The sequence below is a fragment of the Crocodylus porosus genome, unplaced genomic scaffold, assembly GCF_001723895.1.
Source record: "Crocodylus porosus isolate Cpor-Errol unplaced genomic scaffold, CroPor_comp1, whole genome shotgun sequence".
In the NCBI taxonomy this organism is placed as follows: Eukaryota; Metazoa; Chordata; order Crocodylia; family Crocodylidae; genus Crocodylus; species Crocodylus porosus.
This window is the reverse complement of record NW_017728886.1, coordinates 103,891,028-103,912,030: the sequence shown is the minus strand read 5'-3', so window position 1 is coordinate 103,912,030 and position 21,003 is coordinate 103,891,028. Positions and strand designations below refer to the sequence as shown.

General features: G+C 41.2%; 1 protein-coding gene across 1 annotated transcript in view; it reads left to right on the top strand.

Annotated features, from left to right (window-relative positions):
• GABBR2 (gamma-aminobutyric acid type B receptor subunit 2) overlaps positions 1–21,003 on the top strand; it is a 1,005,856-nt gene that overhangs the window by 598,747 nt on the left and 386,106 nt on the right. The window contains exon 8 of the mRNA XM_019540184.1: positions 13,667–13,727. Within this exon, the coding sequence (XP_019395729.1) occupies positions 13,667–13,727 (61 nt within the window). The remainder of the gene's footprint in view (positions 1–13,666; positions 13,728–21,003) is intronic.

The window sequence follows — 21,003 nt, the reverse complement described above, 5'->3', positions numbered from 1 at the left end:
TTTTTTTTTTTCTTTTTTTTCCCTAAATCTGCTATTGATAATGCATTTTTAATAATATTTCTAACAAGTGGCTCATAAATTTCAAGAGACTATTTAACAGTTAGGCTTGCATGCTTACTGCAAAGGCAAACAGGAGCAGCTTCATGGCTGGGGAACGCTAGTCACTTCGCAGAGGCCTCAAAAACCGACCCGAGATGGTGCTCAAGGAAGGGACGGCCCTGGCGGGTGATCAGTCCACGGGCCCTTTGACGCTTGAAGTTTCATTCCAAACTTCCCCCGTCAGGGCTTTTCCCGCGACTGCTTTTGTACTGTTAGGCTGTAGCGTTTTATTTCCAGTGACCAATCAGTCGTCTTTTCCCTCAGCAATTTGTTCCCGGTGACCAATTGTGTGCCATATCAAAACTTTGGGCTGCAGCGTTTTGTTTTGACTCACGCCAGCTATTATTACCTTGCTTTTGTTTGTCAGGCAGTTTCGAGGCGGGTGAGGGTAGCAGACGCCACTCGTCCACAGAGTTTTGCATCGAGGCCTAGCACACTGCTGACTTATAACCCGGCCTGGCCATTCATTCGAGTGTGCCTGTGACAATAATTAATTCGATACCCTACAATTCAGGGATGTTAAACTCATCTGGTCCCATGAGCTGGATGATTGGTGTGTGGCTGGTGTGAGAGCCACTCAGCATACCTGATCTGAGCTATTCTGAGACCCCTTCTCTAGCATACCTGATTAGCAGCTGCTCCAGCTGATCTGGGACATGTGCTGCAGATACCAAATTGTCTGGAACAGGCACCACGTGCAGTACAGTCCAGCTAGAGCAGCTGCCAGATCAGATTCTGGGGAAGGGGGAAAAGGAGGGAGCCCATGGGCCTGACCCAACCCTCAGACCAGCCCTGTGCCAGCAGTATGCTCTGTGCCCACTGTGGGTCTAATCAGATCCAGGAGCAGCACTGGAGGCCAGATAGTGGGGCTTGGTGGGCTGGATCTGGCCTGCAAGCCTTCTGTTTGACATACCTGCTAGAAATGTTATGTCATTGGCTTGGTGTTGGGTCAAGAATAGATCCAATAGTATCCCACAACAAAATAACTGCACCAGATAATCATTCTCCATTTATAGTTGCTTCTTCCTATCAGTTACCTGGCTTTTAAGCCATTTAATATATTCAAGGTTGATTTTGCGTAGTAAAGATTTTTTAATCAGAATGTTGGGTGATATCAAGGAAAATATATGTCAACATAGTTACCTTTGTCAATCGACTTGTAAGTTCATAAAATATAGTTTCAGTTTGCCTGGCAGGACCTGTCCTCTAAAAAATTATGCTGATTAGAATTAATTGTATTATTTGCTGATTGTGTCCTGTATTTGCAATTCTTTATTTTTGCTCGAAATCAATTCCAAATGAATAGATCTATTGTTCCCAAACTCTTCCATTTATCCTTATTAAATACTGACATAATTTGTGCTTTTTCCAGTCTTCTGGGATTTTCTCAGTTTTCTAAGATTGGTTAAATTTCAACAGTGACTCAGACATATCCTTAGTGAATTTAAAATAGTAGTTATCTAGTCTTGCACATTTAAACATTTTTAACTTTTCTCTGTATCATTTGCTTCAGACACTTTTAAAATGTAAAGTATTTCATTACCACTAGACACTATAGATAAATCATGCAACTTCTTTCAAAATATATATAAAAAAAAATCATTAAATATTTCTGTCTTTTTGCATTGATATTGAATATTTTGCTATCCCCATCTACTAATAGGCATATTCCATGTCTAGGCTTTATTTTGTTCCTGACACATTTTTTAACCCATTCTTATTGACCTTAATCTTATTGGGCAAACCTATTTCATTGCTACCTTTAGTTCCCACTTCCAGCTTTTTTCATTTTGAAACTGCTACTTTACAATTCCCTTATTAACCAAATTTATTTTTTTAAATCTGATAATACTTTAATTAGTTTGGAATAGTGGGGTTTAGGGCACTCTGTAAAGTTTTAATAAACACCAGATTATTCATGATGTTTTTTTCCCCTCATACTTATTATCTACTTTGCAATATTTGTATTTTAAAATGCCAAGTACGTATTACTTGCAGCAGGACTATTTTTTCTTCATGTATACAAATGTATTTAGTGTGCTATCTCATAACTCAGGAAATGGCAAGGAGGATTTCTTGCTCTCAAAAGGGCTTTATTGAAACAACTAACACACCCAAAGATGGCTGACAACTTCATATTGATGTCATCATGTCAGGCCTCAGGAAGGGAATTATCCCTTACTGCTACATTTAGGTCACGGTTACTTGCACATAAACCACTGCTAACTTTAATTAATTGATTGATTCATCTGTAAAAAAGTTCCCTGATCCTAGAATTGTTTTTGCATTTTATATTACTCAGTGATGAGGTAGCCCTCTGAGAAGGAATTAAGAGGTCAGGGAGGAAGCTTTATTGGTTAACCTGAAAAAAAGATGGAAGAATTGAGTAGGGTAGGAAGAGATACTAAAAGCTTAAGTCCTGAATGGGAGTAAGGAATTATTTTGTAGGGTGCATCCCCACATGCAAAGGTGTGTGTTTGCCACAGCAAAAATATTAGCATGCATAAATTTGTGCTACTGCTTTTTGCTGCTGCTCATGCCCCTGCACATGGGGTTTGGTGCAGGGAAAATTGTCCAAGGTGTGGAAACGGAGGCTAGGGACAGCACCTGTGCTGGCCCCAGCAGCCTTACCTGGATCCTGGGTACTTCCTAGGATGGCAGCAGTGCCCATCTGGCTGCTTGAAACCTGGCTGGCAGCCAGAGAGTGGCTGTGTCTGGGCAGGCTCTGTTTCTGGCTGTGCATGCTTTTTTTCCCCATGGCTTTTTTGACACCGGGATCTCCTGGTATCAAATTTTGGTGTCAGGTATCGAATTTTGCTGCTGTGCTGCAAATTAGCAATGTGACAAATGCTTGCACATATGTCACAAACTATAGTTTGCGGTGCCTCAGACAGCTTGGAGGCACTACAAACTGTATGTGCATGCTCGTCTGGATGCACCCATAAGCTCTTTATTTGGTTTCAAACTTTGCTGAGTGAACTTCCTTTGGGTCTTGGCTCTGGAAAGAAAGTGAAACTGAAAAGAAGTCTAGAAGGAGGAAAGAAGACTGTAAATGGGCCATATTTGTTCTTATTCATTTCAGCAGACTTCCTTGGAACTAAGATATTGTTACCCTAGGAGAGGGGGACTGATGGGTGATCTAGCTGGAGATCTGAAACACCAGCAGACAAGGCTACTACTGTCTGGAGGCAAGGCTACTACTGTCTGGAGGAAGAATGAAAGCAGCATTGTGAAATATATTGACATGCCAGGAGGCCATCACAGAGATTCTCCCTGTCTGGACTTTTAACTCTCATTCCCTTGTGTGACAAGATCATGTGTTTTGAGCTTAGATCCCAAACACGTGAATTTTGAGAACTGATAGACTCTCAGGACTTGGATTCAATTCAGAAAAGCAATTAGGCATGTATTTAAGTCCTTCCCTATTGACTGATAGGGGAAACTCAAGGTATGAATGAAAAATCTATTGCCAGTAGGGTTAAGGACTGTAAGGAATGTATTCAATATAAAAAGGAGCAAGAGAATCTTAGCATCAGCACAGGACCATAACTGAGGGCAGAAGTCAGTAAAACTGTCAAGGTAGATAATCTTAAATAATCTTAAAGCATTCATTGATCAGTTATGTTCTTTATAGGTTCTATATATAAGTTCATAATACAGCAATGATAAAATACTTTCTGTTCTAATTTTAATGCAGCAGGATGTGAAATAGCATCTACAAAAGGGAAATATTTATCATCAGTGGAATGGTGGTTTCCAAATTCATAAGTTGACTGATAACTTTTTTAAAATCTTGGAATACTAAGGATGTCCCAGACAGCTGAGAGACAGCTAATGTATTGCCCATGGTTTCATGAAGGCAAATGGGATAACTATTATAGATCTGTTAGGTAGTGACTGTGAAGAGAATAACAGAATGGCTGTTATGACTCATTCAGGAAAAAATTACAGGTTAACAGGGTGAGGGGCAGAATCTTTGAAAGCAGTGTCTTAGAAGCTGATTTAGTTCTTATATTTGAGAACAAGGGAATCCCTAGCAGAATTAGGATAGTGATATTTTTATATATGGCTATACTGAGGCCATTATTAGATTACAGTTCTGTTGTCCATATTTCAAAAAGGATGTTGAAAAAATGGATGTTTAGAAAAAGTTAAAAAACTGACTTGTGGAGAAAAGGTTGTACTTCTGTAACAATACTCAACTAAAGTGAAATAACTCCACCATCCCCAAAATGTGGACATAGTTATGTTCATATAACTTTGCCTTCCACCATTATAGATGTTCCTGTAGAGGAAGGAATAAATGGAACTGGTATAAGGCAGCATTATACTGGTAAATTATGTTCATACCAGGGGTTATATCAATTTAACCATTTTGGTAGACAATTACACCCCTCAATGAAATAGCTAAACTCATATAAAAACTGTGTATAGATCAGCCTTAAAGACACAAGAAACTCAGTCTCTTTTGTTATCTAAAATGGATAGGAGGTGACTTGTTCATGGTCTGTATGGGAAGAAAACTTCTGATAGTAGTAGTCTTTTTTAATTAAATAAGCGAAGGCATTATAAGAGCCAATGGCTAGAAGCTGTAACTAGGCAAATTCAAATAGATATAAGTTACAAATCTTCAACAGTCACCATTGTAATAGTGTTATTTATTCTGCAGCTTCTGAAGCTTTAAATCAAGACTGACTATGTTTCTGAAAGGTATGCTCTAAGAGATACTGAATACCACATATTTTAGGAGTCACAAGGTGCATCTACACATGCAGTTTACTGCAGAGTAGACTAATTAGTTCCGCAATAAAGTATTGCAGTCTACATGCCTGCCAGTATTAGGGCACAGTAAACTAACTCCATTGTAGGATAGTACTGTCAGGGACTGTTTGAGGAAACTTACAAAACACCTCCCAGAGACGAGCCCATGAACTTCACTTCATCAACCTCCTGGACACTAAAAATCATGGACTAAATATAGACATTGGATTTATGACATATCATAACCTGCCTGATATCTGACTCCCCAGGTACCTCTCCACTATTTAACAGCTATGTTCATCCCCCTTCTCCCCCACCACCCAGCCTGTCCCTCATTCACCGACTCCTCAATTTACATCTTCACTGACAGCTTGTCTCACATGCATTCCAGCCCAGCCTCTGGCTGCTTTACTATTCATTCCATCTAGGAAGATCACACACCAACTGCAGAAACTTCCTAAGTCTGACGACAGGTTTTTAAAACCAAAAGCTTGCTTAAAATTTTTTTTTCCAACTACTTAAGTTGGTCTAATAAAAGATATCAGATTCACCCAAAGAACCTTATCTGCCGATGTTGACTGTAGGCATATATTGCTCCCGGTCAGCCCAGCCAGCTGCGGGCTTGCTCTACTTCGGCTCAAATAGCTGCTGTCTTAAGTGCATGTGTAGACACTTCATCCAGGACTAGCTGACTGTGGCTCAAACAGCTCTGGAGTTTACTGAGTTGCCTTAATTTCACATGTTGATGCACCCAGTGCATACGATTCTGTAACTATTAGACAGGAGGTCAAGCTACATAATATTGTTAAATTTATAAATTATTAATCTGTTCATGAAAATAGTTCAGCATGTGCCTGTAATGGGACACATGCATATGTTGAGGTGTTTTCCAGAACTGAAGCATACATTAAAGTTTTTATTGAGACTGTATCTAATTTTAATACAGTATTGAGAAAAATCAGATGTATCAGTTGCGGAAGATGAGTTGATTAGTGGCTGTGGCAGTGTATTAGTTGTGCCTGCCACTTTAAGACCATCAGGCAAGCTGTGGAGCAGCCAGCAGGTGGACTCAGGCCCAATTAGGTAGTCACCTGACTACAAGGGGCCACCTAATTGGAGAAGGGCTAGGGAGACAGGGTATAAGCCCAGACCCTGGGAGCAGTACTGGCAGTTACATCTGAAGAGCTAAAGGAGTAACACTGCTCGGCCTGAGGACTGCAGCTCTTGTAACACTGGAGGTTAGGGTAGGAACTCTGGAGATGCAAGAGGTTCCTTCTGGGTCCTGGGTAAGCCCTGAAACTGCACCCTGCTGGATTGGATGGTGTGGTGAGGCTGCCTGTGGTGGGGCAGCCTCCAGGAAATGCCACATCAGTGTCTCCCCAGTGAAAGGTGAGGGTGGATCACCTTGTGGGTCACCCCATAGAGGAGAAAGGGTTGGGGCCAAGGTCCACTGGAACGGACCTGAGGCCTGAGGGGAAAAAAGTCCAGAGAGGAGCCAGGGTCCACCAGGAGAGATCTGAGGCCTACAGAAAGTAAAGTACGGCCCAGAGAGGGGGTAGAGAATAATGACCCAGAGAGGGTTCAGAGTGCGGCCCTGTAAGGGGCTGGAGGAGTGCTTCAGTAAGAGGCCAAGGGTTCAAAGCCCACTGAGTAGGGCCTGAGGCCTAAATGGGCCAGAGGCCAAGTGCAGCCCAGTGAGAGGCCAAGGGGGTAGCAAGTGAATTTGGATGCCATGTGCGGAGGCATAGGACATGTGTAGGAAAGGTTCAGAGCTGTGTGATTGACCCAGTACACCAGGGCCACAAATATGGCAGCCTCCTGCACTACATCTATTCACTTTATATCAAAGGTGGGAGCAGGGCAGACTGCCCTAAATAGGGGTGGGGAAGGGACATCCATCTCTGCAGGTAGTCAGGGAGCCTTCCCCCCTGTCCTACAGTGGCACTTTCACATACTTGAAAAGGATGTAACTCTGTGTTCAGAAGAAAGTAAACTGAACAAAATATAGTGCAGAAGAATAACCAGTATTTAAGATGCTTATTCAGTGAATATATAGGGCATTATGACATCATTTGATTGTTATGGTTGTCCAAGAGGCAACTCAGTGTGCACTGGAATTAAATCCTGTGCACAGAGTGAGACTGTCTAAATCAGTGAGGCCACCCTTTTTTGGCAGACCTGTCACATGTTAAGCCCCATGCCCTCCCCAAATACCACTCAGATCACTTTCCCCTGCCTGATTTGCTGCTCGGCTTTTGTTCCTACCCCCACCATAATTTGCCATATGCCACATGCAGAGGCTGACCATGCCATTTGTGGCACACATGCCACAAGTTGGCCACCCCTGGTCTAAATGGAGTGTATACTGTATTAAGTGATCTTACAAAATAATGTCTAAGGAATTCAGGAGGGCGTTCAACTTTTGTTAGAGAAATCCATCTATATACTTTATATCTATAGATGTAAAATTCGCAGTCTGCCCAGGAAACTTCAATTCAACACTGGGAACCCAGTTCTGAAGGAATCAATGCTCCCTTTATTTAAAAAAAAAAAATCATGCATCTGCACATTAGCAAAGAGGTCAAACTGCTAGAACCAACTGCTAATAAGTATCTAGCACACATTTATAGTGTCATCAAAAGATCATATGTCATAACACGGAGTACTATGTGTTGATACAGTCACAGGCAACACCTATACCCATAAAGGCCAAGTCTTTGTAGCCAGGTGTTGTCCCAGTGACCTTGGCAGGACTATTTATGTTTGTAAATGACTGCACTTGCTTGCGCTTTTGCAAGGTCAGGGCCTAGTGAGTGCATTAGACATATCCATTATTCAAATGTTCCATTCACTTAGATCAAGAAAAAATATTGTTAGTAATTTATGAGTACAGTCTACAGAAGGCAATTCTCTTGATAAATCTTGAGATTTACTATCTTGAACTCAAAGTATTGAGTCGACTGGGGTCATGGAACATATGCATTAAATTACAAGTAATACGTTATCTTCAGATGTTATCTCTTGTGCAATATCAGTCTAAATCATTGACTTGTTCCCATGAAACGTAAGTCTGAAATGTTGGCAGGCTTCTTTATAAGTTCTGCCTCTATTGATTTCTTACATAAAAAGAGTAAAATTATTTATTTATTATATCCCTTTTTGTGTGTAACTGAAATTTTCTCATCTTTGAGTGAAACAGTAGCTGAAGTTTGGAGTTAATGCCACTATCTACCTTCTTATAATTCCCTGTTACTGTTTTAAGTTACAATATTTCTAAACATTAAAGAAGTTTAGAGTCAATATGCAAGAGCCAGCATGTAAGGAATTTCCCTGAAATCTATACCTGACTGATGCAGTGTGGGCAATATTAAGCCCTGGACCAGTAATGACACTTCTACAGATAAAAGTTCAGTTCAATTCTATAAATTGAATGTTGGACATATTTCAGCCCCACTAGGCTGTGAGCGATTTACTTTTTAAAATATTAGTGTTAATAGAATTATACGTATGTTAGGCAGCAACCTTAAATTTCTCGCAGTGGTGCTTTTGACAACTATATCTATGTATATAACACACATCATAGATGTAACTTTTCAAGAAGGTTGTGAACAGCACCTTAAGCAATATTCAGACTGATAAAATATTAAGCAAATGTTGTCTCTCCTCAGCTAATAACTTATCTGACTTACTTGCATTATTTAAGGAGCCTTTTTTGGTTAAAACACTGTGCTGTGAATAATTTGATGCATCATGGGGAATAAATTGTCATATAATTTTTCCAGTGTATACTTTCTTCAGCGTAACCTGAAAGCTTTGTTCATATTTTGCCAACAATAATATATTTCAACACATTTTACAAAGTGGAAAATGTCAACACAGTGCTTTTAAATTTATAGCTGTTATTTCTAATACCTAATTTATCCAAATACTTACATTTATTTAGAATAATACTATTTGATCCACATCAGTGAATAATTCCACAGCATATCAGTGTGAATATTTTTTCTTTTTAATCATCAGGTGAGAAATTACATTTTTGCATCTTTGAGATGGGTCAAAATATTGCTGATGCAATAAACTTGGAAAATATCAGGAACTCAGGGAGTAAAATATGAAAACAATGAAATCTTATGGTCATTTCCATATTGATAGCATTTGAACAGATCTAATAAACTATAACTTAGCAAAGGCATACCTACCAGAACCTGCACCTTCAGCAGGAGTAGAGGCAGGTATCAGGGCAAATGTGACTGATGTTCTTGTGCCCCCTCTAAGCAGGCACCCCTGGCTGGTGCCCCAGTTGACTACCCTCTGTTAAGCTCCTGAAACTTAGAAATCTGGTCTTTTTTCACAAGAGCAAGACAGCTTTCAGCTTTAAAAGCTTGCTAACATCAAAACTGATGCAAAAAAACCCCTGCTTATCTTTCAGGAAAATGCTTAATTAGACAGTGGAATTTACTGTTGCAAGAAATCATTGAGACTAAACACTTTGGGTCAGATTCCAGTCCGTTGATTAGATGCCCCAGTATGAGTCTATTCAAGCTGCTCAAGTCCCTGAAAAAGTGTTAAAGCAGAAGGTGGATGGGTCTTTGTCCTCCTCCTCATGCTTTCTTGGGACTCATTTATAAGGGACAGATGATGGTGTATTAAAGTAGATGCTATGTAGATTTTCAGGTATTTGAACAGGGTGAAATGGAATCACATTTAGGTGTCTAAGTGTATGCAGAAGCCTAATAGGTGAAATAGAATCTGTCTCTGATTTAGCCAGGTGTTGGATACTTCTGTGCAAATTGTTAATAATTGTAGTGCACTTTTAGGAATAGATTTTAAAGGAGGCCAGGATTATCATCAACCCCATGTTATAGATGGGAAACTGAAATGTGAGGTGAGCTGACTTGCCTAAAGTCATATCACAGACCAGTGGCTACCAGAGCACTCCCAATTCTAGCCAGTAAGCCAGACTACTTATCCAAATGCCAAACTTGTTATCATTAATAACAAAATCTTATGCTTAAGGCGAAGTGTAATTTTAGCCTAATGTGATATGTAGATTGTTGCACTTTTCTTTACTGATGAGTTCTTCCACCCTCTTCTGAAGTATCTGCTATGGACCCCTGGACTAGATTGACTGTATCTGATTCAGTACAGAAATGTCAATGTTCTTAAACTCTTCATTGCCATCATACCAGAAAGATGTCAATTGTCCATATCAGCTTTAGACAAAATACATATGCTGTGGAAATTTGGTGTCAGCCTTCGTCCAGAAAAAAAGGATTATGGATTTGAACCAGTTGTTCTCCCAGACTATTGCCAGGAATCATCTTCTAAAGTGGGGATGGCTTGACCAAGGAAGAGCATTTTGTCCATACTTATTTAAGTTCAGATTCTGTTATCCTGACACTTACTGAAACAATAAATACTAAGATTATGATAATAAATCAAACTGAAAGTAGATTACCTGATGCTCAAATATCACTAGTAAGTTTGTGAACATAAGTGTATCTGCAAGTATATCTGCTATGTATTTTCCCAGTGTGAGCAGTAATACTTAAAAATTAAGGTTGAATTGATACAATCCATGGAACACTTCAGTGCTATTTAAAAAAGCTAGTTTGCAAGATAAGTTTGTATAATCCTGCTCCTACATTTTATGCTCCCCTTTTTGGTAAAGGGAAACTTCATCCATACTGCTTAACAAACAGTAGCCCTGTGCAAAGCAGCAAGTATTTGCTTCAGATTTGATTCGGCCAATTTTCAGATGCAGAGATTCAGCACTGATTCGGTCATAGACTAAACAGGCAGCAATCCTCAAGGACACTGGACACAGCTGCCTTCAGCTGGTAGGTCTGTTGTGGTGGGCAGAGGGGAGAGGGATGGCGCATGGGGTGGGGACAGATCAACGCCCCCACAGCAAGGAAGGGATTGCGGCTGGGACAAGCTGCCCAGCTGGGGTGGGGGAGGCGCAGGACTTGAGGACTGGGTCTTTTGCCATTGCACGCCGCTGGCCCGGGAGGTGCTCTTCTAGTGGCTCCTCTGGACGCTCTTGCCACCAGTCTGGGAGGGCATGGGAGCGGGTATGTGCCCCAAGATCTGCACAGGGCAGACTGGCAGCAGGGGCTATGGGGAATTTTAGGGTGGCTGCAGCCCCCCCATAGCCCTCACTCCACTGCACTCTGTGGGGCAGGCAGAGCCAGGACTGCTGGAGCTAGCCTCCCAGACCGGTGGCATGCAGTGGTGGAAGCCCCACTCCCCAAGTCCTGCACTCCCCTGCCCTGATTGGGCAGTTTGTCCCAGCCTCAATCCCTCTCTTGCTGTGGAGGCATTTATATGCCCACCCCCATGCCCCTTCCCTCCCTCCACCTACCACAACAGACTTACCAACTGGAAGCAGCTGTGTCCAGTGTGGTCAGGGCCTGCTGCCTGTTTAGTCAATGGCCAAATCTCTGAATCTCTCTGAATCAATTTGAAGGCTTCCAAATTGATTCGGAACTTTTAATGGGCCTTCTGATTCGATTCAGATTTGGAGATTTGGCTGCCGAATTGGGCCAAACCTTCTCCAAATCGAATCAGCTACCAAAGCTTTGCCTGGCCCTAACAAACACCCCACTGAAATTTCAGAATATTGAAAGTACTTGGTAGCATAAGTCAACTCTGGAGTCTGTCTGAAAATTCATTTGAAACATCCAGCTTCTGGAATTAATTCAACTCTTTAAAAAGTTGTATACTTATCTAAGTAGTCCCAAAGGAACAGAAATAGTTCAGGAAGAATATGGGCCATTATATGACAATGAGAATAAATGATATCACCACATGCAGGATGTTAAGGCAAGAAGCAGTCATTTTGGAGGCAACAGCACCTGGACGAGGAAGATATCCACCTGCCACAGCTATAGACAGCTTGGGCATGATTGTGGCTTAAAGGCACAGCACTATATTGAAGGTACTGCAAAGCTACACTGCTTTCAACTCCCCAGGATTCCTCCCTTAGCTGTTCATTCTGCTGGGGGAGGACATTCACCTCTATCCACTTTTAAAGGGTGCAAGATATTACTGCAAAAATGTTTCTTCTCATCTTTAAGGACACATTGCACCCTCAAACATACTTAAGTAGTAATCCCCACGATTACCTGAGCCCAGGGTCAACTGTTCAGCCCACTTTTGTAAGGGTGAATTCTATGCAGTTGTGTAGGAGCCAGACAGAGCAAAGATCTATCATAACTATGTTTTTTGAGGCTTCAGGCATGCTATTGGGTGCAGGGTAAATCATAATAAACAGACCAGTCAGTATACCCTACTTTTGACACTACCAACTTCATTCGTTTTGTGACTTCAGTCATGTTGTGAACCTCGCTCAGTAGCATCAGGCAAATACATTTACCAACTATGCTATCTAGCTGTATGTCAACCATCCATTTCTGAAGAACTGCTTTGATGTAGAATGAAGGAACTAGGATTTCCTTCCCACGGGAGCTGTCTATGTTGTATAGCTCCTTAAAGTGCCACAGATGGATAAAGCAGGCTTGTGAGACCTAAATAAGTCTGGAATGATGGCCATTAGGGCTGTGCCAAACTTCTGAAGGGAAGAAAGGACAGTGCTGGATGTACACTACATACAGACCTCCTTTACTAATGAAGGTCACAGTCAACACTATTTCCATGCTTCTTTTTTGCTCTGTTCTATAATACAAGAACAAAAAACAACCCTAAAACGCTTTAAATTTAAAAGAGATGTGAAAGGCAAGGATTTCTTAGGTTGATATCTTTTATTGGACCAACTACATAGTTGGGATAAAATTAGACAAGCTTTCAAATACACTACCTTAAATTTAAAAATAATTCAAAACAATACATGTTTATTCAGCATATAGTTATCCTTTTGGCATTCATTATCATCTAAAACTATTGAGGTACATAGGATTTTCAAAAGTACTGAATACTTTCACAAGCCTTGATAATACCTAGGATCCCCTGTTAGGTGCATAAGGGGACTTAGATGCCTAAGTGGTAAATACTTTTTTGTGATTCATTTTTAAGGGTCAAATGAAGATGTATTACAAAAGGCATTCATGGTTTTCAGGGACTTGACCAGGGTTGAGCAGTATCACACTTAGGCACCTAAGTCCACTTAAACAGTAGGTAGAATAGGATCTGGACATTTATCCAAAATAAGAAAAGAATGTGCTGGAAACCATACTTGGCTGCCACGTGCTATTTAATAATCTGCTCTACTGCAAGGATTTGGGATGAGATTCCAAAGAAAATTTCCCGATGTTTTGATGTACTAAGGAGATACCCATTTTTCTTTGAAGTACTTGGTAGAAGCCACTGTCACAATCAGATTACTGGATTTGATGGACCAATAGTCTTATTTTGTAGAATGCTTACGTTGAAAGATTTAGGCCTTATATTGGTTTTACACTGAGCATGTCCCCTGACTTCAGATGAATTACTCCTCACTTGTGGTGGCTTGATTTGAGACAGCCACGTGGTCCTCAAGCCTTACACCTATCCTTGACAGCCTGAGTGTGACACTCAGGGACCTGAGTTCTGTTTATGGCTCTGTCACTGCTTTGCTGGATATTGCTGAGCAATGTATTGCCTGCTTTTTGCCTCTGTTTCCCCATCTGTAAAACTACTTTAAGATTTGTGAAAGTCCTTCTATAAGAGGCCAGGTGTTTGATCTCTAAGTTAGAAAAGTCCACATTAGGCAATTTAACTGTTAACTGGGATGAACTGTTGATGGAATTAAAAGACTTTATAAAAGCATGTTTAAATCTATTATAAGTTTCTTCTTTACTTTATTTAGGGTCAAGTTGTATTCAGAAATGGAGAGAGGATGGGAACCATCAAATTTACACAATTTCAAGGTAGGATATGAATGTTTATTCCCCTTAATTAATCTTCCAATTGTGTTTTGTATTGCAGGCTTGTGTGAGAGTTTTATTTGCTTAAAAGTAGCTTCAAGTTCTATAGAAATATGAAAAGAATCTGTGTGGAATCTGAAATAATGGATATGGAAAGTTACCCAGAAAAAAATAGACTTTTCTTCCTGCTTGGAAAATGGCATTGGGTTAAGCATTCCTTGCTCTGAATGCAGTATCAGAGAGCAAATATTCTAAGTATTAGCCCTTTACACTTACCTTTGCCATAAATAACAGAAGTTATATTTTCTGATGTAAATATAGACCTATAAACAGGCAAAGAACTATTGAAAAGCTGTGGCAGGCAGCAGACACATTCAGTTCTAAGCTCAGTCATTTCTGAAAAATAATACACGTGTAGAGCTTTGAAAGATGGATATCAGATTTGTTTGACTCAGTGCTTGTGTTTTCTAAAGGCTAAATTTTGACATTTTACCTCTTCTCATGCCAGGCAGATTCAGGAGGCAGCCCTCCCCAAGAAATTCTCAATGTACAAATATTTGAAATGCCTCCATGAGGGGCAGCCTACTTGCGTATAGTGAACCAGTCATCAATACTGGCTCCTTTCAGCGGGTTACCCCTGGGGGGAACAAACCCACACATGTACAACTTTGTGAGGGCTGGCTACAGTCTAGAACTGAGCTGCACAACTTGTCTCCAGAGTTTCTTTAAAAAGTGATATGAATATTCTGATGTTTGTTTTACAGAGTTGAGGGTAAGAGGGATATCTGGCAAAATGCGGTCAAAAAGTGCTTAGAAAAATGACTGATATTCTCATTGTCGGGGGATCGTTAGAATGTAATCCTGATGGTTCAAGTCACGAAAGCTGATCCTTCAAGCAGTGGCTCTCTGCAACATGGACTTTATTAACCTGTGGCGCTGCCTTTAAATGGATCTTTTACCCATGTTTATCATTTGCATTATGGTGAACATTCATGCCTTCTTGCTTAGGACTGACACTTTCTGCTCAGCTCACCTCCCCACAAATATTGCCCCACTCTAAAGCATCTCAAAGACCATCCAGTAGTGAGGACATGTGGACTTTCTTTGCCATCATTTATGATAAATAAATACTGATTTTTCAGGCAGTTTCCTCAGGTTCTATATTTACAACCCAGATAAAAGACATAGTAAACTTTTTTTAATAGGCTTTGATTAGAGATGGTTTGGAGCGATCCTCAAGGATTGTGCCCTGAGGCAGTTGAACCCCACTTGCATATAGGTATAATAGGTATCTGTAAGACATAGCAGAATGAGGGGAATCAATGGGATGCTGTAATACAAGGGTACAAATTATACAGGAATGATGGAGTAGGTCACATTGGTGGAGGAGTGGCACTCTACATCAAAGACTGCATCAAATTATAACTTAGATTTTCAACTGATAGGAGGGGTACCATAAAATCTTTGTAGATAGAAATCTAGGTTTTAAATAGGAAAAAAAAGTGTGTCTAGGGATATACTACTGACCCCCCAGACCAGGATGGCAGCAGCAAGCTAGAAATACTAAAGGAGCATGAGAGAGGCTGACAGCTAAAAATGCAGTACTATTGGGAAATTCAACTATCCACAGCCAGACTGGGTCAATCTAACATCAGGCTGGGTTGCAGAGACTAAATTTCTTAACATTATAAAGACTGCTTCCTGGAGCAAGTCGTCCTGGAAACTACAAGAGTTAGTCCCGGAACCTACATTCTTGGCCTAGTCCTAAGTAGTGCACAGGATTTGGTGCAAAGGGCAAGGGTTACTGAGCTGCTCAGCAGTAATGGCCACAATGCAAATGGTGTGACATCCATGTAGGAGGGGAGACAAGAAAATCTGATACAATAGCCTTTAACTTAAAACAAGGAGACTACACCAGAATAAGGAAGCTACTTAGACAGAAGCTAAAAAGGACTGCTAAAGGGGTGAAAAACTTGCAGGTGTCATGGGAACTGCTTAAGAACACCATACTGGTGGTACAAAGCAAATGCATACCACAAATCAAAAACAATGGTAATCGGACCAAAAGAAAGCCAGCATGGTTTAATGGCAGTGTTGCACAGGCAATAAGCAGAAAAAAAGGCTTCTTTCAAAAAGTTCAAGTCAGATCATAATGAAGAAAATAAAAAAGAGCATAAACACTGACAAAGCAAATGTAAACTAGCACATGTAAAGACAAGTTAAGAAAGAATTTGAGGAGAAGCTTGCTAGAGACACAAAAGATACTGATAAAAATTTATTTAAATACATTGCAAACCAAAGACCTGCCAAGGAGTCAGTTGGGCCTTTGGATGATCAGGGTGTAAAAGGTCTGCTAAAGGAAGACAAGACTATTGCTGAGAAACTAAATGCATTCTTTGTATCTGTCATCACTGTGGAAGATGTTAGGGAAATTCTATCATCAGATCCACTCCTCAGTGGAGCTCACCCAAATTGAGGTTTCAATAGATAAAGTTTTAGAGGAAACTGATAAACAGTAGTAAATCACCAGGACCTGATAGCATTCACCCTAGAATCCTGAAGGAGCTTAGATGCAAAATTGTTGAACTCTTAACTGTAACATGCAGCCTTTCACTAAAAACAGCCTTAGTACCAGAGTACTGGAGGGTTTCCATTGTGATTCCCATATTTTAAAAAGGCTCTGGAGGGGGTGCAGGGAACTACAGGCCAGTAAGACTAACTTCTGTTCCTGGAAAATTAGTAGAAACAATAATCAAAATAAATAGTTCAGTAAATGAATGAATATGACTTGCCAGGGAGGAATCAACATGACTTGCCAAAGGAAAATCATGCCTAACCAACATACTGGAGTTTCTTGAGAGTGTCAATAAGCAGGTGGATCAGAACAACCCAGCTGACCTAAGTATATCTGGACTGTCAAGAAACCTTTGACAAGGTCCTCTGGCAGAGGCTTTTAACTAAATGAGGAAGTCATGGGATTACAAGGAATGTCCACTTGTGGATCAGAAGTGGGCTGAAAGATAGAAAGCAAAGAATGAGTATAAATGGTCAATTTTCAAGATGGAAAAAAGTAAACAGCTGGGTCCCACAGGGATGCTGTTTAACATATTCATAAATGACTTGGAAAAGGTGGTGAGTAGTGAGATGGACAAATTTGCCAATAACAAATTTATTCCAAGTGGTAAAGACCAAGGTAGGCTGTAAGGAACTACAGAAGGATCTGGCATGGCTGAGTGAGTGGGCAACGTAATGGCAGGTGCAATTCAGTATAGATAAGTGTAAAGTTGGAAAAATCACAGATGTACTTGCTGTACTCTCGGGCATTAGACCAAGTGATATAAGAAGACAGACCCTAACATCATTACTGGCAATAGAGGCAAGAGATGGTGAAAATCATCTGCTTCATCAACTGTTAACTGAAGACCCAAACAGATGGAAGCATAAGAGGTTTAAAAGTCATAAACTGTTTGTACATGAAGCCCACAAGCTCCTGGAAGACAATGGGGATGCTGAACCAAACCTATGGGGAGCAATGGAGTGGGCCAACTGCTGGGAAAGGTCAGACCTCTCCCTACAGCATTTTATACCAACACCAAATGAATCCCCCAATTGGGCATGACTTTTACAGAGAAGCATGGGTCAAGCTGAAAAGAGTGAGATCTGGATACAGATACTTCAAAACACTTCATAAGATGATATCTTGGACAGCCCCCTTTGTAAATGCAGTGTCCAACAAACGGCACAGCACTTAATCAAAAGCTGCAATCTTTACAAATGCCCAGATAGGTTTGATGGAATCTACACACTGAACAATAGTACCAAACAGTGGCTCATAGATTTGGAAGTTGATATCTGACACCATACAAAAGAAGAAGTGTAAAGTGATGCACCTCTGCAAAAATAGCCCAAACTATAGCTACACTATGATGGGCTCTACATTAGCTGTTACTACACAGGAAAGAGATCTGGGAGTCATTGTAGACAGTTTGCTAAAAACATCAGCTCAGCGGCCATCAGAAAGGCAAACAAAATGTTGGGGATTATTAAGAATGGAATGTAAACAAAATGGGAAGTGCATCCACACCTTGAATGCTGTGCCCTGTTCTGGTCCCCACACCTCAGAAAGGATATAGAAAAACTAGAGAACATTTAAAGAAGGGCAGCAAAGATGGAGGGGCTTCCATAAAGAAGCTAGGCCTATTCAGTTTAGAAATGAGATGCTTGATGGGGGGACACGGTAAGTGTTTACAAGCTAGTAAATGACAAAGAGAAAGTAAACAGGGGTGTATTATTTACTGTCGCAGTATAAGAATGAGCGTCATAAAATGAAACTACCAGGCAGAAAAATTTAAAAGTGATAGAAGGGAAGTTCTTTTTCATACAGCGTGTAATTAAAGTGTGGAACTCATTGCCACCAGATGTGGAAGCTGGCAGTTCAGCCAGATTCAAAACAGGATTGGATATATTCTTGGAGGAAAGGTGCATTGAGCTGGGTGCATTTTCATCATATTTTTTATTCTACAGTAACTATTGTAGTGACTAAAGTAACTTCCAGGATCAGAGAGTTCTTAAAGAAGGCCAAAAGGGTCTTGATGCACATATCCTCATTTTTAATAAATCTTGGTCTACTCAGGAAAAGCCAGGGACCTGGAAGGAAGCTAATTTGATGCCAGTTGTTAAAAAGAAAAGAAAAAGAATGGGTAAACAAGTTACCCTAGCTAATTACAGACCTTTTAACCTGATATCAATACTGGGCAAAGTAATTAAATGGATCTCAGGTCATTCAATCAGTAAAATTAGCTTAAGAATATAATGTGAATCACCATTGATTTGTGGAATAAAGGCCTTGTCAAACAAATATATTTTGAAGTGTGATAAAAAGTTTGTTTAAGGCAGTAACTGTTTTGTTGTAATGAACATAGACTTCTGTAAGAGATTTAACTAGTGATATACAATATGTCATTCAAAGGTTAACGCAATACAAAATAAATCAATATATCACATATTTCATAGATTAACAGCTGGCTGAGTTACAAATCTTGAAATGTAATTCTTAATAGGGATGATCAATTGTGGGCGTGATTGTAACCAAATCCCACAGGGTCTGTATTTTGGTTTGTATTTGGATTAATGACCTTGGAGAAAATACACAATCCCTGGGGATAAAGTTTGTGTATGGCAAGACTTGGCAGGATGGTAAGGACACTTATACCACTCCATTATGTGTAAATGCAGGGATACGGAACTGTAGTTCTCTGCTGGAATATATTGATTAGTGATGGGCCAAGGCAGAAAACTGGTATTGGTCTGCAGTGCTGTCAGGTATTGAAGTTTTCTTATCCCTGTAATGTTGGACAGAATGTAGCAACCCATATAATAAATAAAAAGGTAATATGTCACAAAGGGGATGGGGAAGGCAATAAGAAGGAGGGCTGTCTGACCAAGGGAAAACAGGAGCATTGGGGTAGACAAGAGTTTTCCCTAGCAAGGGAAGTATTGTTACAAGCTGCTTGACAATTATGGGAGTAGGAAAAATGTCCAGGTTAAGACATTTTAAGGACAAATCTTTGCTGGAATCATTTTTTCAATGCTTTTACCTACAAATAGTTTGACCACTCAATAAATAGCTAATCATGTCACCCAGAGGAAAGGAAAGGCTTAGTTATGAACATGAACTTCAGCTAATGGGTTTAATTTTTAATTTAAAGTCACAGTTATTTTCCTAAACACATTCTGGAGTCATGTCTTGTTTTTACTTCTTGTATAGCCAGTTGGATGCCTACAAGTTTCTTTTAATCTAAATTTTGTCAGAAGGTCAAAGGAGGAGGAGGTAGCCTCAGAGTCAGGTGTCACTCAACCCACTTGGTGCTTGATAAGTGGTGGAAAAGAACTGTAATGGCCACTGAAATTACTTGGGTGCAGTAGAGAACACAAAGCATGTGTGTATTGTCCTTTGTGTTCCAGTAGTATAGGAAAGTGTATAGAGCAACCTGTTGCATTGGTTTAATTAGCCAAGTGGCATTTGAAGAGGGTCCAAGCTAACCCAGCATTACTGTAATTCAATCAAATGGTTGGCAGGGAGGCATTCCTTTGGTCAAGTCCAACTGACATGAATGGCTAAAGTCAGAAATGAAAGAAGCTAGTCTTGGCAACTTCTGTTATATGCAGCTATTAAGGAGTAGTGAGGATAACAGAAAAATGGTGAGACCGAAGATCACTCTGAAACAACAGGGTACAGGAGCACATATTCATCAGTTAGATGTTCCTTTCTATCAGACAGCATCATTTTTGTCTTATCTAGGCAAAACCTATACCACTTTGCCCTTCTCCAGTGTCGAAGGGCACTTTGATGCCCTGCTCCTATAAAGAGGTAGAGGTGCCGGTTGCTGGGGCAACCGCAGTGGTCAGCTGACCGGAAGGGGGCAGGGCCTGACCTATATAAATGATCCAGGCTGAGGCCAGGGAGTCAGTTCCCCACTAGCAGCCAAGGAAGAGGGTGCTCTGCTGGAGTAAGCAGAGTAGAGAAGCCTGATGGCCTGAGCAGCTTCTGCTTGAGGATACTGCGTGAGGCTACTAGGGGTTGGAGGAGGCCTCATAGGGGCTCCACGGTAGTGTGGGGACCCTGGTGCCAGAGAGGGCACAGCATTCAGGGGTGCACTGACCCCAGCCCTGTGAAGAGGCACAGAGGATTGAGGCCAGGTAAGGCCGAGGCTGCCTGAGCCCCACAGGAACTTGTAGACCCAAGGAGAGGGGTTCGGGGCCAGGCATGGCTACGGCCACCTGAGCCCCAATCAAGAGCAGGCCCCAGTGCGGGCACGGTCACAAGAGCAGGCCCCAATGCGGGCAGGCATGAGGAAAGCCCCAAGCAAGAGTGGGCACAGGCGAGAAGCCCCCAGAGTCGGCCCGATCGCAGGGAAAGCCGCAGTGCAGGGATAAGGGCCCAGTGTGCATCCACGAGGGTGCAAGTCATTGTGAGAGAAGCCAGAGAGCCCACAAGGGCACAGGTCATTGTGAGACAGGCCCAGGGAACCTGTGGGGGCACAGGCGATCGCAAGACGAGCCAAGGGGCACCCGTGAGGGCGCCGAGGGGAGGATTGACCAGACAATGTCCAGTACATCTGTGACGCTTGGGGCGTGGTACAGGGGTGGTTGGAGCCACGCGTAGCCCCTAAGGCTTTAGTGCACCAAGTCAGTCCATTAGCCTGACTTCTATCCTGGGGAAGATCTTAGAAAAGTTTATTAAGGAGGCCATCCTTGATGGACTGGCCCAGGCTAACAT